The sequence below is a fragment of the Plectropomus leopardus genome, chromosome 15, assembly GCF_026936395.1.
Source record: "Plectropomus leopardus strain MGB_pleo_1.0 chromosome 15, ASM2693639v1, whole genome shotgun sequence".
NCBI lineage: Eukaryota > Metazoa > Chordata > Actinopteri > Perciformes > Serranidae > Plectropomus > Plectropomus leopardus.
In genome coordinates, this window is record NC_142190.1 from 26506629 (window position 1) to 26524295 (window position 17667).

The 17667-nt window shown below is 37.4% G+C and overlaps 1 protein-coding gene across 4 annotated transcripts in view; it reads right to left on the reverse strand.

The window, feature by feature from the left end:
• Positions 1 to 6562: 6562 nt before the first annotated feature.
• thoc2 (THO complex 2) overlaps positions 6563 to 17667 on the reverse strand; it is a 33540-nt gene continuing 22435 nt past the window's right edge. The window contains exons 29-39 of one of the 4 annotated variants that reach the window (XM_042499698.2): positions 16853 to 17028; positions 16390 to 16492; positions 15827 to 16212; positions 15408 to 15466; positions 13877 to 13912; positions 9981 to 10112; positions 9641 to 9707; positions 9401 to 9546; positions 9100 to 9176; positions 7493 to 7539; positions 6563 to 7399 (exon numbers count right to left, since the gene is read on the reverse strand). In XM_042499698.2, the coding sequence (XP_042355632.1) occupies positions 7512 to 7539; positions 9100 to 9176; positions 9401 to 9546; positions 9641 to 9707; positions 9981 to 10112; positions 13877 to 13912; positions 15408 to 15466; positions 15827 to 16212; positions 16390 to 16492; positions 16853 to 17028 (1210 nt within the window). In that variant the 3' untranslated portion in view covers positions 6563 to 7399; positions 7493 to 7511. Of the gene's footprint in view, positions 7403 to 7492; positions 7540 to 9099; positions 9177 to 9400; positions 9547 to 9640; positions 9708 to 9980; positions 10113 to 13876; positions 13913 to 14591; positions 15467 to 15826; positions 16213 to 16389; positions 16493 to 16852; positions 17029 to 17667 lie in introns of those variants that run through there. The other 3 variants (XM_042499697.2, XM_088088869.1, XR_006106466.2) reach the window with 3 other exon arrangements.

Genomic DNA, 17667 nt, shown 5'->3' on the forward strand with positions numbered 1-17667 from the left:
TTAATGTTGATTTAAGGTGTTTTCAGGTGATTTTGAGACATGTCAATTTTGACAATTTTCGCCATACTATAGCCTTGCCTTTTCGGTCATTTTTTCAACATGCAATATTTTGGTGTTTTTTGCCGTTTTTGCAACATCCTATGCTATAGTGTGTCTTGGCATGCTATTTTATGCTGGTTTGATGTGTTTTTAGCTGTAATTGAGACATGTCAATTTTCACATTTTTCTCCATACTATAGCCTTGCCTTTTCGGTCATTTTTTCAACATGCATTATTATGGTGTTTTAGGCCTTTTTTGCAACATTCTATGCTATAGCGTGTCTTGGCATGCTATTTAATGCTGATTTAAGGTGTTTTCAGGTGATTTTGAGACGTGTCAATTTTGACAATTTTCGCCATACTATAGCCTTGCCTTTTCGGTCATTTTTTTCAACATGCATTATTTTGTATTTTTGGCCCTTTTTGCAACATTCTATGCTATAGCGTGTCTTGGCACGCTGTTTTATGCTGTCTTGAGGTCTTTTGAGCTGTTTTTGAGACGTGTCAATTTTGACATTTTTCGCCATACTATAGCCTTGCCTTTTCGGTCATTTTTTCAACTTGGAGTGTTTTGGTGTTTTGGGCCGTTTTTGCAACATTCTATGCTATAGCGTGTCTTGGCACGCTGTTTTATGCTGCCTTGAGGTCTTTTGAGCTGTTTTTGAGACATGTCAATTTTGACGTTTTTAGCCTTACTATAGCCTTGCCTTTTGGGTCATTTTGTCAATCTGCTGATTTTGGGTTTTTGGCCGTTTTTGTAACATTCTACACGATAGCGTGTCTTGGCATGCTATTTTATGCTGTTTTGAGCTGTTTTCAGGTGATTTTGAGACGTGTCAATTTTGACATTTTTCGCCATACTATAGCCTTGCCTTTTCGGTCATTTTTCAACACGTATCATTATGGTGTTTTGGGCCGTTTTTGTAACATCGTATGATAAGGCGTGTCTTGGCATGCTATTTAATGCTGATTTAAGGTGTTTTCAGGTGATTTTGAGACATGTCAATTTTGACAATTTTCGCCATACTATAGCCTTGCCTTTTGTGTCATTTTTTCAACATGCATTATTTTGTATTTTTGGCCGTTTTTGCAACATTCTATGCTTTAGCGTGTCTTGGCACGCTGTTTTATGCTGTCTTGAGGTCCTTTAAGTTGTTTTTGAGACATGTCAATTTTGACGTTTTTAGCCATACTATAGCCTTGCCTTTTGGGTCATTTTTTCAACATGCATTATTATGGTGTTTTGCGCCGTTTTTGCAGCATTCTATGCTATAGCGTGTCTTGGCACGCTGTTTTATGCTGTCTTGAGGTCTTTTGAGCTGTTTTTGAGACGTGTCAATTTTGACATTTTTCGCCATACTATAGCCTTGCCTTTTGGGTCATTTTTTCAACATGCATTATTATGGTGTTTTGGGCCGTTTTTGCAACATTCTATGCTATAGCGTGTCTTTGCACGCTGTTTTATGCTGCCTCGAGGTCTTTTGAGCTGTTTTGAGACATGTCAATTTTGACATTTTAGCCATACTATAGCCTTGCCTTTTCGGTCATTTTTTCAACATGCATTATGATGGTGTTTTGCGCCGTTTTTGCAGCATTCTATGCTATAGCGTGTCTTGGCATGCTATTTTATGCTGTTTTCAGGTGTTTTCAGGTGATTTTGAGGCGATGTCAATTTTGACATTTTTCGCCATACTATAGTCTTGCCTTTTCAGTCATTTTTTCAACATGCAATATTTTGGTATTTTGGGCTGTTGTTGCAACATTCTATGCTATAGCGTGTCTTGGCACGCTGTTTTATGCTGTCTTGAGGTCTTTTGAGCTGTTTTTGAGACATGTTAGTTTCGACATTTTTCGCCATACTATAGCCTTGCCTTTTCGGTCATTTTTTCAACATGCATTATTATGGTGTTTTAGGCCTTTTTTGCAACATTCTATGCTATAGCGTGTCTTGGTATGCTATTTTATGCTGTTTTGAGGTGTTTTCAGGTGATTTTGAGATGTGTCATTTTGACATTTTTCACCATACTATAGCCTTGCCTTTTCGGTCATTTTGTCAATCTGCTGATTTTGGGTTTTTGGCCGTTTTTGTAACATTCTACACGATAGCGTGTCTGGGCATAATATTTTATGCTGTTTTGAGCTGTTTCCAGTTGTTTTTGAGACATGTCAATTTTGACGTTTTTAGCCATACTATAGCCTTGCCTTTTCGGTCATTTTTTCAACATGCATTATTTTGGTGTTTTTTGCCGTTTTTGCAACATCCTATGCTATAGTGTGTCTTGGCATGCTATTTTATGCTGTTTTGAGGTGTTTTCAGGTGATTTTGACACATGTCAATTTTGACAATTTTCGCCATACTATAGCCTTGCCTTTTCGGTCATTTTTTTCAACATGCATTATTTTGTATTTTTGGCCGTTTTTGCAACATTCTATGCTATAGCATGTCAGGACACAGTATGTTATGCTGGTTTGATGTGTTTTTAGCTGTAATTGAGACATGTCAATTTTCACATTTTTCTCCATACTATAGCCTTGCCTTTTCGGTCATTTTTTCAACATGCATTATTATGGTGTTTTAGGCCTTTTTTGCAACATTCTATGCTATAGCGTGTCTTGGCATGCTATTTAATGCTGATTTAAGGTGTTTTCAGGTGATTTTGAGACGTGTCAATTTTGACAATTTTCGCCATACTATAGCCTTGCCTTTTCGGTCATTTTTTTCAACATGCATTATTTTGTATTTTTGGCCCTTTTTGCAACATTCTATGCTATAGCGTGTCTTGGCACGCTGTTTTATGCTGTCTTGAGGTCTTTTGAGCTGTTTTTGAGACGTGTCAATTTTGACATTTTTCGCCATACTATAGCCTTGCCTTTTGGGTCATTTTTTCAACATCCATTATTATGGTGTTTTGGGCCGTTTTTGCAACATTCTATGCTATAGCGTGTCTTTGCACGCTGTTTTATGCTGCCTCGAGGTCTTTTGAGCTGTTTTTGAGACATGTCAATTTTGACGTTTTTAGCCATACTATAGCCTTGCCTTTTCGGTCATTTTTTCAACATGCATTATTATGGTGTTTTGCGCCGTTTTTGCAGCATTCTATGCTATAGCGTGTCTTGGCATGCTATTTTATGCTGTTTTCAGGTGTTTTCAGGTGATTTTGAGACGTGTCAATTTTGACATTTTTCGCCATACTATAGTCTTGCCTTTTCAGTCATTTTTTCAACATGCAATATTTTGGTATTTTGGGCTGTTGTTGCAACATTCTATGCTATAGCGTGTCTTGGCACGCTGTTTTATGCTGTCTTGAGGTCTTTTGAGCTGTTTTTGAGACGTGTCAATTTTGACATTTTTCGCCATACTATAGCCTTGCCTTTTGGGTCATTTTTTCAACATGCAATATTATGGTGTTTTTGGCCGTTTTTGCAACATCCTATGATATAGCGTTTCTTGGCATGCTATTTAATGTTGATTTAAGGTGTTTTCAGGTGATTTTGAGACATGTCAATTTTGACAATTTTCGCCATACTATAGCCTTGCCTTTTCGGTCATTTTTTCAACATGCAATATTTTGGTGTTTTGGGCCGTTTTTGCAACATTCTATGCTATAGCGTGTCTTTGCACCCTGTTTTATGCTGCCTCGAGGTCTTTTGAGCTGTTTTTGAGACATGTCAATTTTGACGTTTTAGCCATACTATAGCCTTGCCTTTTCAGTCATTTTTTCAACATGCAATATTTTGGTGTTTTGGGCCATTTTTGCAACATTCTATGCTATAGCGTGTCTTGGCACGCTGTTTTATGCTGTCTTGAGGTCCTTTAAGTTATTTTTGAGACATGTCAATTTTGACGTTTTTAGCCATACTATAGCCTTGCCTTTTCGGTCATTTTTTCAACATCCATTATTATGGTGTTTTTGGCCATTTTTGCAACATCCTATGCTACAGCGTGTCTTGGCATGCTATTTAATGCTGATTTAAGGTGTTTTCAGCTGTAATTGAGACATGTCAATTTTGACAATTCTCGCCATACTATAGCCTTGCCTTTTCGGTCATTTTTTCAACATGCATTATTATGGTGTTTTGCGCCGGCGGGTTGTATTTTTCTTTTGTCTGACATAAATCTGTCTGTTTGTAATGCATTTTGTGCTACAGTACTTTTTTTTGTATGATAGATAGATAGATAGATAGATAGATAGATAGATAGATAGATTGATTTTTCGACATCATAATTTGATATTTTTCGCCATACTATAGTATGGTATTTTCCGTTGATTTTTTTGACATGCTATATTATGAAGCCTTCGACATTCCATACTATGACTTGTCGCAACATGTCATTTCATGTAGTTTTCAGGTGATTTTTAGATATGTGCAAAGGTCCAAAAATGGCATGAAAATGTCACAGCATATTATATCGTCTGAAATGGCATAAAAATGTCATAGTATAGTATGTCCTCCAACATGGCATGAAAACGTCACAGTATAATATGTCTCAAAAATGGCATGAAAATGTCACAGTATAGTACGTTGTCGAAATATCATAAAACACAACATAGTATGTTATGTCAAACAAAAATCCTAAAAAGGTAACAGTATATGTCATCCAAAAATTGTAAAAAAAAAAACCCAAAAAAACAACAACATAGTATAATATGTCGTCCAAATGGTGGTCAAATATAATAGTATGTAGTTCAAGAAATTATAAAAACGTTATTGTATGGTATGTTGTCCAAAAAAAAAAATCATAGTATTGTATGTCTTAAGAAAAAAAACATTAGAGTGTAATAGTATTGTATGTCGTCAAAAGTCATACTATAATATGCCGTCCATAAATTTGAAAAAAATGTCATTGTATCAGAAGTTGTCCAAAAATATTATCAAAAGGTCACGGTATAGCATGTCATAAAAAAATATATATATCATTAAAACATCATAGTATGTTTACCATCAGTTTTCAATTAGAAATTCCTAAAAAAAACATCATACTAGGGTATGTTGTACAAAAATGAATAAAAATGTCATATTATAGTATGTCGTCCAAAAAATCATCAAAATGTCATAGTATAATATATTGTACAAATATTCATAATACTGTCATACTGTAGTTTGTTGTTCAACAATTCATGCAAACGGATTGTATAGTGTGCTGTCTAAAAAAATTATAGAAAATAAGTATAATAAGTATAGTATGTCATACAGAAATTGTAAAACCGTCATAATAAAGTATGTCCTTCAAAAAAACTCATGAAAACATAACAATTCAAAATAACATTTTAAAAAATTTTTGTTGGTAGTTTTAAAAAAACATGAACAAGTCATATTTTAGTATGCTGTTGGAAAAACCATACAAATCTTATAGTAGAGTGTGTCGTTTAAAAAAAAAAGATTCAAAGTTAATATTATGGTATTATGTTTAAGAAATCATGAAAACGTCAGTATAGTATGTATAGGGCTATGATGATATGGATTTCTGTCACCACAGTGATAGAGCAACATATTGCAGTTTAAGTTCCTCCTTTTTTTGTTGTTATATCTTTTAAACATCAGACTTGATCAAAAAAATCCCAAATATTAAATCATTTTCAGAATTTTAACCACTTAAGAACAGTTTATTTACACATTTGGCTGTGCCAGCACTTTAAAAGAATTTTTTGTTACACTTTTATTCTAGAGGTACAATAATTTTTCTAATTTGATGGAAATTGCAGGGGGAATATGCATTTAGCTCTTACCTGTGTTAAATTTAAAGAAGAGACTTAAGATCTTTATCACTGAAAAAGAAGAAAAAAAAGTTTTAATAACAGGGAAATTTCACATTTACCGAATTGTATGATTTCCTGACATCCATTTGTGAGTTCTACTTACCTGCTGAACATTAGCTGCAAGACTCAGCAATCAAACACTTTGATATGGATCGTGCAACGCTTGCAGAATGTGAATGTGTGTGTGTAATGTGTTTTACCTTTCTTTCTTTTTTTTAGATAGTTTTATGACATCTCTTTTTGAACTGTAACGATTGCATTTCAATTTCGTTGTACTTGTGCAATGACAATAAAGACATATTCTATAGTCAAGTCTATCTCCTTTATGGGCCGAGTTTGTTCCCCAGAAACTTTCCAATGACTTTCTCAATGTTTCACGGAAACTGTGGCATCCATAAAAAAAAGATATTCCCGCTGTATCATTATAAAAGCTTTTACATCAGGTAAATTAAGACAGCAGAAGTCATTGTGACTATTTAAAAAAAGACTGGACTTTTAATATTAGGCTATATTCACAATGAAAGGTTTCAGTCAAGTGTGACTCTAGGCCCATTAAGACTCAAGCCAAATGTATTTCAGTGTTTTGGATAAAACAGACTTCAGTAAGTGCAAACAAATATTAAGAGCTGAGTTATGGGGGAAAACGCCTGTTTCTACCATCCAACTGCATCCGAGGAACCAAAGGTAAACTGCTGGGTGACTATTGCGTGGACATTCAGCTGTAAATCAGAATAAAAAAAAAAAAAGACAAAGAGGAGACGATATCAAAGTGACACACTAGGAAAACTATTATTTATTGGTTTTTGTTTTTTAAAAAAAGCTTACACTCATTGAGTACAGCAGATAAAATCTCCAAAAGTCGTTTCGAAACAGTTGTATTTGGAGTACAGAGCTTCAGAATGGGTCTCTCTGATTTTTCTTTACAATTCTACATTTGAATCAAGGTCGAACTGGCTTTTTTTTTATAAATTATGTAAAAACCTGGTTAACACAAAATCACAAAAAGGACTGTAAGGGACATCAAAAAGAAAACAAAAAAGAAATAACATGATGTGAATTTCATGTTACCCTCTTTATTATTGTACACAATATACAAACTGGTCCTTTGTATCCTTTTCCTCACTTACGTCTGGTGACTTACTCGGTTTAAAAGTTGGAGATAAATAAATAAAAAGTATCTAAGTATCTCAAAAGGATATGAGGTAAGTGAGTATGGAAAGCATGTTAACTCCGATAAAACGAGCAAAAAGCAAAGCCTGACGACGTACAAAAAAAAGTACACATTTTCAAGCATGAGATTATTGAATCCATGACCACGTGTTACCAACAGATCATTTCATACAGTAACCACTTCTCTAATTCGAATAACATTGTGATTAGAGCAGCACATTGTGCCCATACTGAATAATACAAAAAAACAAAAACTGTATACTGAAATGGAAAAATAATGAGGTGATCTGTAAATTGAGATAACTACAGCTAACAACACTTGGGAGGGGACTTTACAGCAAAACAACACAGGCAGAAATCAGAGTACGAGTTAACAACAGAGTACAGATGGAGTTGCAGATGTCTTGCAGATAAAAACAGCTTCTCCAGTTCTGCTGTGGATCAGAGAGGAAGAGAGGAAATGTGAGACACTTACCACGTAGATGTACTGAGAGTCGTTCACAAAGAAGTTGAATGCGTCTTACCTTCACTGATTAGTGCACATTATCTGTGCTTGTCAGAGGATTTATGAGTACGACTGTTAAGGGAAACGGTAAATTAATCAAAGACTGAAAAGTAGTGAATTCATTTTCAAAAAACATCTGTTTGTGTCATCCAGGCTGTTATTACAGCCGTATGATCCAACACTATGCAACATGATCAGAAAGTAAAGGTCGACTGATTTATTGGTTTGGCCATTAATCAAAACTAACAGGCCTCTACCAGTGAAGGAGGGAGTACACAGAACCTTTACTTAAGTCAAAATATTAATACAACACAGTAAAGTACAACAAGTCAAAGTATGTAATGTATTTCATTTTTTAAAGTAAAGGTACTCAATGCAGAAAAATTAACTCAACTAACTAAACCTAAATAATTAAACTAATGAAGAGAAAAAGCAGCAAGAACTCATTTATTAAGTTAGCGCTATGAAATGTTTTTGCATTAAAAAAAAAGAATGAAAATCAAAAATAGTTGCCAGTCAGTTTTGTAATCATTCAGCTTAGCTGCACTTTTGTATTTTCATGGGTTTTTTTGGTCTAAAAATCTTAATTTGTACAGTTACCAGTAACTGAAGTTATAAATGTAGTGGAGTTGACAGTCTAGTATTTCCCTCTGAAATGTAGTAAAGTCGAAGTAGGAAGTGGTATGGGATTAAAATACTCAAGTAAAGAAAACTACCTCAAACTTGTAATTAAGTACAATGCTCTAGTAAATGTACTTAGTTACATTCCACTACTGCCTTTTATGAAATTTTGTCAACCCCGGAGCTGCGTGACTGCCGACATACATCACTGACCAAAGCCTGAGAGGAAAAAGGTGTGTTGAATTTATTGGCCAATGAATGTACTTTTTTACTATTCCAAGCTATCATTATTATACTGGCCTTTAAAAATCCTCTATTGTTCAACCTCTATCAAAACCTCACAGTAATTTTTTTTTTTCTTTTCATTTGAGCAAATGAGAAAACATCATGTATACTTATGAGGAGTGCCAGTAAAGTGCAAATAACCGCCTCTTAAAAACTGAATGAGCAATACACTGGCTCTTTGAAATGTCCAAATGGAATTATGAGATCCAAGTTAAAGAGCACATGATCAGTTTAGCTCGGTGCTTTGTATGAGAAGGGGCTGCTGTAATTGTCAGGCAGGAATTAGCCTTCAGTTAAATGCTCAAATTACAAAAGTTGAATGGTTATAGGCTGAGGATTAGTGCACTAATTATGTTTACAAGCAAGTCCTGTTGGCTTCTCAATATAATAGAGCATCTGCTGCAATCTTCAACAGTTATTGCATCTGAGCGCTTAGTGACGCACAATAGATGGAAATGGATGTCTTATTTTTATTATTCAAACTAATGGAAAAAGAAGTGAGTGCAGCTGACTGGCTGTGCTGATCACATGTTGAAACGCTAGTGCACAAACATTTACAGAGTTTTAAAACAACCCCAACTGATCTAGTGAAGCGGTGACGTTTAAAAGAAAAAAATAATTCAGAAAGACTCCACACCTTTAAATGCGAAAAATGTTCTCACCAAATACTACAAATCACCCAGAGTTACGTCTCAGGTGTCGCTCTACGTCAAAGGATATTGCTTTTTCTCTTCTTTTCCTCCGCTGCTGTCCCTCTTCTCTTTCTTTTCAGATTTCTCTTTATCGTGTCTGGACTCCTGTGACACAAAAACACACAAAGGGGTGAATTCAAACAGATCAGCAGCCGTAGATATAAAGCTGCATGAATTATGTCTAAATCAAGTTTACAGTTGAAATTTTTTTGAAAAAAAATCGTAGACGTGAGAAGATAAAACTACAATTTCCGGAATTAGAAGTGGTGAATTTACAAACAGATCCGGGCAGAGGGTGACGCCCCTGTAGGGTGACGAGCTGAGCTCACCTTTTTGCCTCCAGAGGACGTCCGCTCAGGTTTCAATGACTCGGCCTTCTCTTTACTGGAAGATTTGGATCTTTTGCTCTTCTCTTTTTCAGCAGAGAGTGGGGAGTCACAGGAAGGACTCGTGCTCTTGCTGTTTTTGGAGGAATCTGAGAAGAGAAGATTCAGTTTGCTTTTATTTTGTTTTTAACTCTGTAATTGCTGGGTGAATGGCTACTTCAGATTTGTCAAATTTAAACCTACTTGTTCCATTCTCGTCCTTTCTGCGTTTGGACTCCTGGCTTGTCTCCCGGTCATTGACAGTGTGATCCTAAAGGAAAAACAACAAGACAGTCAGTATGTTAATATTGGCAACAAAAATCCTGACCACTGAAATTTAATTTGCTTCCTGACTGACATGTTAATCAGACATGAAAATATTTTTATCTCTTGTTGCTACTCTTTGTGACATGACCACTGACTGACTTAAGAACAGGACTTACAAATAAAAACAAAAACAAAAAAAAAGGCAACAACTTGAAATCCTGAGGATGACCTTTCCAAAAAGCTATTTCAAAGTGCAGTGTTGTTGTAAAATACTGACTCTCTTCCTGTCTTTACGATCCTTTTCTTCCTTCTTCTCTTTGGATCGGCCTTGTGTGTTGTCTAAATCTTTCTTCTCCACCTCCCTCTCTCTGCTCTTGGACCGGGCAACTGAATTGTAGTTGGCGTGGTGCTGCAAAGACGATTATATATGAACAGAACGAGACACACAAAAACATTTTTATGTTTTCGGGAGTGCATTTACATAAGTGATAATATCACTAGAAATTTAAGTTGGGCCCTGTTTACACCTGTTATTAACATGCGCCTCGAGATCTCACGTCCCTGCTCTGTATGCAAGTAATCATGTACATCATTTCCATTTGAAATGCATTGTTGTTATTAACCAGCAGAAAGTTTATACATTACACACTTTTCAGCACCAATTTATTAGTCTAACTAAAGGGGGCAGACTGGGGAGTTGTTGGATAGCTTCCAGGAGAGACTGGGGGAATAGATGGTTCTCATATCCTCATCACTGCCCCATTCGACAACGCAAAGGAATACTTAAATCGCAAAGAAAGTCACCTTACTACACTTACAAGCTGTTGTGGATTATCTTTTTTCTGTAAGTAGGTGAGTAACACATACAAACATGCCAGCTGTGGAGGCCCTTTAAAGAGGCTCACTGACACTTAAGGAAAGACCGCAAAACCAGGGGTCCTTCAGGTACTTCCACTGGGTCCAATTAATTCACTGCAGAAGTGAAGCCAATGTGAGAAAGAGTCACAAGAGTGACTAATCTGATCATTACTAACTGTAGTTGACAACTATAGAATTCGGGCCTGAGTCATATCCAACAACTCAAATGTTTTCAGATGTAGAATTCTGAGATAAATCTTATCACGTGTGTCCGAGATCTAATGTGTATCAATTCAGGCAGGGGTATCCCAACTTTTTTGAATTGGGATCAGATTAGATAATGTGAAAATACCTAGGGACCAGCTGCTTCTTGCATCAAATAGGTTGTTTAAAAAAATAAAAATAAATCACAAATAAACAACACAAACACAACTTTTTCAGGGAAAAGGTACTGAAAATAAAAAACTTTCAAACTTTCTACCATTCCTGAAAGTGACAGCCCTCACTGTCAACTTCTTTGCGGTGGTCATGTTTGCTACCTAGCAGGAAATGTCTGCTGTTATGTTTGTTTACTGTCTGATTATGAAAACACATTAGTTCTGTCTGCATAGTTCCCACTTGGCTCATGTCTACAAACTGTAATTGTGCAGCCATCATGAGGTGAAGGAGAAACATGCAAAGTAATTGAATAATAAATATGGTGTGGAGGGCCACATTTAGTATGTTTTATAAGTCAGGCTGTTTAAAATTGATCTTTGGGGCTAGTTTGGCCCCCAGGCTGGACGTTGGACATGTCTAATTAAGGGGTCTTTTACAAGAAAAGGGTTGAGAACCACTGCTTTAGTGTTGACACTGCTATTAGTATGCAGCCACATGAAGCAGAGACCACCTCCAAATGTTGTGTGAACACACACACACACGACGGACGTTAATACCAGGTGTAAACACTAACATTATTGTCTTACAAATAAATAACCAACATTGGTGACAAAACAAGGGTGAAAACAACTTCCTTGTTACTCCAGTTTTATCTCAACAGTTTTAAATATTGACTGATTACATTTCTATTCACATATCTCTATTATTGAGATTAACAAAACTTGGAAAGGTTTTGTAACCAGTACTGATCAAGCTGACAAAGCTTTAACAAAATACAAACTCAGCCAAGTAACAAGGTGTCCAATTCCAAAAAAGCTTTTAAAGTGTTATCTTAAAAACAACACTCTCTGCAGCCCCCCCCCCCAAAACTAATATTTTTTAACAAATTTCACAACAGGCTTTGACTAAATTCCATTGGTACTGAAATATTACTTTTTAAAGCAGGACTGTAAAGTAGCTGATGAACAGCTGCCCAAAACAAGTACAACTCATGGCTCATGTTGAAAATAAGAGAGTATTCTTTGAGACAATTGTCCATAATATATTCTTCCATATGTCGTAGGTAACACTTTAGTTTAAGTCCACCTGTTTAGCATTATTAAGCAGTATATAAACATTTAATAAATGGATTAAAGGACTCCTCCTGTGGGCTCTCAGAACTGGAGGCTGATGTATGAACACATAAAGAATAACAATTACAGCTGCAACAATTAATCGATTAATTGCCAACTAATTAAATAATCATTTAATTAGTTTGGGTACGTTTTGGGGGGTTTTGAGTCAAAATTCTTTGATTCCAGGTTCTTAAATTTGAACATTTTCTGTTTTGTTTTGTTACTTCTCTATGACTCTAAACTGATCACCCCTGGGCTTCAGGAAACACTGATTGACATTTTTCACCATTTTCTGACATTTTATAGATCAAAAAAACTAATTGAGAAAATGAAATTAAAATAATCATCAGTTGCAGCCCTAATTACAATATAATAATAATAATAATAATAATAATAATAATAATAATAATAATAATAATTATAAACAAAGTTGTGATTTAGACGAAAGTGTTATCATGCAGGACATATATTCTTTTTTTTTTTTTAAAAAAAAGAAAAAATGTTGATGTTCAACAATAAATATGGTCCTAGGCAGGCACATGCAGTTCAGTGGTTGAGAGCGCTCAATGACACATTCAAGATGTTAAGTCACATTTCAAGTTTTTACCCCTCCAGTTTTCAAAGAATCCATCCTGCTAGGAGTTCATATATTATTGTCTTGTATCACTGAATCACAGAGGCAGTAACACTGACACTGATCAACAGGAAGAATGGTAGGGTACGGATTTGCACACAGGTACAAAAATATAACAAGGCTTGAATTGATGCCATTGCTAAATATTCCCTTTTTAACTTAATTTTCATCAGTTAGCTGTCTGCTAATCAGTGTCAAAAATACTTCCAGTGTGATTCAATGTTGTGACAAACATAACCTGAAGAGACCCACAAGTGTTTGGTGTTTATGATACAAATGATACACACATATACAGTTTGGGTCTGAATTACTGTAAAAGATGAAAAATGATGAACCTTAAAGCTATAGTTTGTAACTCTTATGAAAATAACGGTCATATTTGCAGAAGCCGTCACTATGTTCACACAGTAAGACAGATGATCTGTGAAAAAAAAAAACCATGAATCAAAACCAGCAATCAGAGCCGAGGAGTCTCTAACCAGCTGAAACATATTTTAGTGTACTGTTTAGCTTTAAAATAGTAAAGTTTGTAACCCTGCTGCAGTGTTGAAAACATTTGAGTTGAAACAAAACACCCCGCAGGAGCCAGACCGATATTCTCATTTTACAGCTTAATAGTACACTAAAATATGTTTGTGAAAATAGCTAAGGCTAGAAATAAGCAACCAGAATCTGATGTCATATTTGATCAGTGCTGCCTAGTTTGACAGTTTGACTGCAGTTTATTAAAAGGATGCATTAGAGACGCCTCAGCTCCAAATGGTTGTTTTTGTTTGGGAGGTGGATTTTAATAATTTTCTATCAAACTACCAACTGTAGCATTAAAGCGAAGATACTCGATATTCTTCATATTAAATATCAATGAAATGACTATGTGTAATGTGACAGGGGTTGCTTGCAGTGAAGAAGCCACAGAGATGATCATCCAGCTGTAGTCCTATATAGCCTTTGAGCCACTTTTAAGTCATGATTTTGGTTTCTAAGTTCAGCAAATTGATAATGGTGACACATGAATAACAATCCACTACTACTGTTCTTATAACAAAATGTGTGAATACAAAAAAATGGAGGGATGGAGAAAACCAGACATCATGAGTTATTTCTTGTCAGCAGCTGTACTCATATTTGGCACCTGAACAAAGAAAAGACAATCTGAGAGAAGTTACGAGTAGCAGAGTCAGTTCAAACCTTGGATGTGGTCTCCTTGGGTTCGTTGCTATTGTCCTGTGGGGATGAATGGAGATGACAGATGAGCTGGGAGGGGGTGGGGGGGTTTGGAAGGAGGTTGTCAGACAGCAGTAGAGTTGGAAGAAGGGGTGGGGGGGTGGGGGTGGGAGTCGGGGCTGGCCGGACCGACAGCATACTTCTCCCTTGACCTCTGACCTTCAAGGACTAAGGCTTTGACAAGGTTATTACATAAAGGAGAGTTCATAAGCTCAACATCTGGAATGTCAATACTTAAAATAGAAAACCCTGAGCATATATGAAATAACTGCTAGTCATATTACTACAGACATGTCTGCAATATCAGGCAGCATAATATAAAAGTCCTACAGCGCAGCTGCTATTCAACATCTAAAGTGCAAGTGCCGTAAATAATGTGTATGCATGTGCCTGTGTGTGTGTAAGACAAATCACTCAGTTCTGATGTGCGTCCCTACATAGGTAAATGTTGCTGTCACTTACAGTTCAGGAATGGTTAAGACACAGGGAGCCTATTTCTCTGGTGGAAGGGTGAAATAAAGAACTATCACAAGCTTGCAGTGGTTTGGGCAACGCTCCAAACAATTCAGGCTTCGCCCACTCTTTCCCTCACTCTCTCTCTTTGTAGGGGCAGGCTTACTTTCCTCTGCATTTTTGGCTGATTCAAAACTGCGACATTCATTTTCTCCGTTGATCTCACTTGCTGGTGGCTTGCCAGGAGGTAGTACGACTGTTGATGCTGATGGCTGGTAGTTGTGGGGATAGCGTTGTAGGGACCGGCAGGGCTGACTGGACACGCATCACGTGACGTGAAGGCTGCATGCAGGCCGTTTTAACAAACGGAGATAGAAGGGGGACCGGTGACTCAGCCTCCGCAGCAGACAGGTGCTCCTACGGCAGAGTGGCTCGCTGGACACCATCAGGCTCAGCGCTGGATCCGGGCACGTTGAGAGGAAAGTAGAATACTCTACATCACTTTAACCAGGGTATCTTCTCAGCTCACAAAAACGGGGAAAAAAAAAAATCTTGGACACCATTTCAAGTAGTAAAACACTGCTCTCGGTGTTAAAAATACATTTGCCATTGGAGAAGGCGAAAGCTCTTGATTTGGCAAGCCGTTTCACTTCAGGTGGCTGTTATTCTCAAAAAGCCAAAGAAAAAAAATCCACGAGGAGTATAGAAATGCTTAAAAAACTTCTTTCTTCCCAAGGCACACTGACTGCTTTCATTAATATGAAAATAGATAAATATTTCAATATGAAAATACTCAATATACATAATATTCTCTTGGCTAAGTCTTTGGGGGGGGGGGTTCTCCCAATTCTGCAAAATATTATGCTGATGTCCATGGAATGCTTTCCAACTCCCATGGATATGGTTGGGGTTTCCAGATGCCATGCCTGCATGTACGACAACTCTCCTTGGTGATCTTCGGGGCTGCTGGAATGTGCAACGGCAGGGAACGCTCCGGCAGATAGAGAAGAAACTGGCACAGCCTTCCTCAAGCCATACTAACCTTAACAGACGAGGAGTGGGACGGAGAAGAGTGACTGTCGAGCTTTCGTCTTTTGTGATCTGTAAAGACAAGAAAAGGGAAATTTGTGTTTAATTAAGCTGCACATTCAACCAACACAAAAACTATGCACTCTTAACTGACAGACAGGTTGCAGAAGACAAGCAAATTCTTACTCCTATTTAATTTAATTTAATGAAACCTGTTTAAATAACGTAGAATCAAGATTGTTTTTAAAAATGCAAGTTACATCCCTTTGATTTCATATTATAAAACTAGAACATGCAATACAGTCCAAGAGGTTGAATATTTTTATAGATAGTACATGTGGTCATGCAGTGTGCTCAAAATCTTTCTATAGATTTTATGAGCAGTGTGGAGAACACAGTAGTTTTTAACAGACAGCCAGAGAGACTCCTTACCCCTCTCAGATTCGGCTGACTCTGATCTGGGAACTGGTGACTTGAGGGACCCGGCCACAGCGCTCCTGTCTCCTTTCTCCTTGCTTTTGGACTCCTTGATGGCATCGCGCTCCCTGGACGGCTCCATGGGCTCCCCGTTGCCGGCTTTGGCCTTGTCGTCTTTGCTGCTCTTCTCCTCGGCCTTCACTTTCTCCCTGTCTGCCTTGGGGGTCTTCTCCTTACCCTCACGTGCCGCCCGCTCCTCCTTCCCTGCTCTCTCGTCTCTCTGCTTCTCCCGGCGGTTCTCTGCCTTTGTCTCGGGAGTGCTGCCTGGTGTCTTTTCCTTTTTCTCTTTTTTCTCCTTCCCGCTCTTCTCTTTGTCATCCCGCTCTTTGACGGCTTTGGTGCTGCAAAGGGATCATTTTTTCATTTTTAAAAAAAACATTCTCTAGTCAAAACTTTTTCATACAAGATTCTACTGATCCTGATAAAGTGTTCTATATTCGGCTTGCAGACACAACCAACTAGAGGTGCAGTTGGACACGATATCAGATCTCACAATAAGTTTTGTTAGAGAGACTTGCCTGTTGAGAGCACCGTTCCCGTTGCTGGTGGTCACTTTGGCCGCTGCACTGTTGGCTTTGTTCACTGGCTTTGTGATCCCCTGAGATTTATCCTTGCCCCGATCTGCACAAAAAAAAAAAAAAACCAAGAACTGTTTGAGCACAGGATTTCATAATATTACTGACATGCACATTAGGATTTATAGCATTTATTTAGGATTTAGCCGCTTTACGGAATTGAACCTATTCTATTACAGATTGCAGATAGACAACAACAAAATGCCAAGTTTAGTTTTTACTGAACGTAATGAAACAACACATCTGAAATGAAATGACTCAGCAGTGGCGCTGCAGATAAGAACAAAATCTAAGCTTAATGCAGCAGCAGTACAATTTCATATCGTATCTGGTTTCTTACTTGTGAACTAAAAACAAAATGGTCACGTACTGCATTCAAAGCCTGGCTGTGTCTCTAATCACTCACCACAATCCTCTGACGCCCCCTCCTCTGTCTTGCTTGTGCTGGTGGCGGGCTTGCCTGTGCTGCCGGGGCCGTTCTGTTGATTGGCGGGGGTGGCGCTGCGTGCTGGCTGCTCCTTGTGATGAAACTCATTCTCAGGGACCATGTGCACCTTCTGGCTTTTCAACCGACCTGAATAACTGCAAGATGCATAAAGGGTTTGCACAAGGCACAGACGACACATTGTAGAGAATATAACTTTCAAACAGAGACAGGAAAACTCTTGAGCTCAGCACAGCATTTCCCTGCAATTACAAACCCCTACATACTCTGCTATAAATTAACACAGTCACTGACACTCATATGTGGCGATCAGTATCTACTTAAGTTAAGACTTCCAATAAATAAAGCATCTGTTCCTGACTGTTTTAAGAAATCCATGTTGTGCACTATCAAGAAGTTGATAAACAAGGTTACATTTGCAACTTACTGTGTCTTTACAGACTCAATACATAGGTGCTACCAATGTACAGTAGATGAACAAGATTTTCCCTGTAACAGGCGCTCGATAAACACTATGGAACTTTAGAAAAACAACTGCTTCACTCTCTAAAGCTATAACTCACTGGTCTGATTGAACATTTTTCTTCAATGAACTGTCTAACCATCCCGTTTCATAACAAAGCTCAAACATCTGTGTTACAGTCACCACCTGCCGTGCCTAGGTTTCTAAACAGATATTTACTATAAAACATCTATAAATTCAACAAATTCGATAACACGCACTACTCTTTTTCTCAGGACCTCTTCTTCCCCACGTTCCCATTTTATCACCGCAC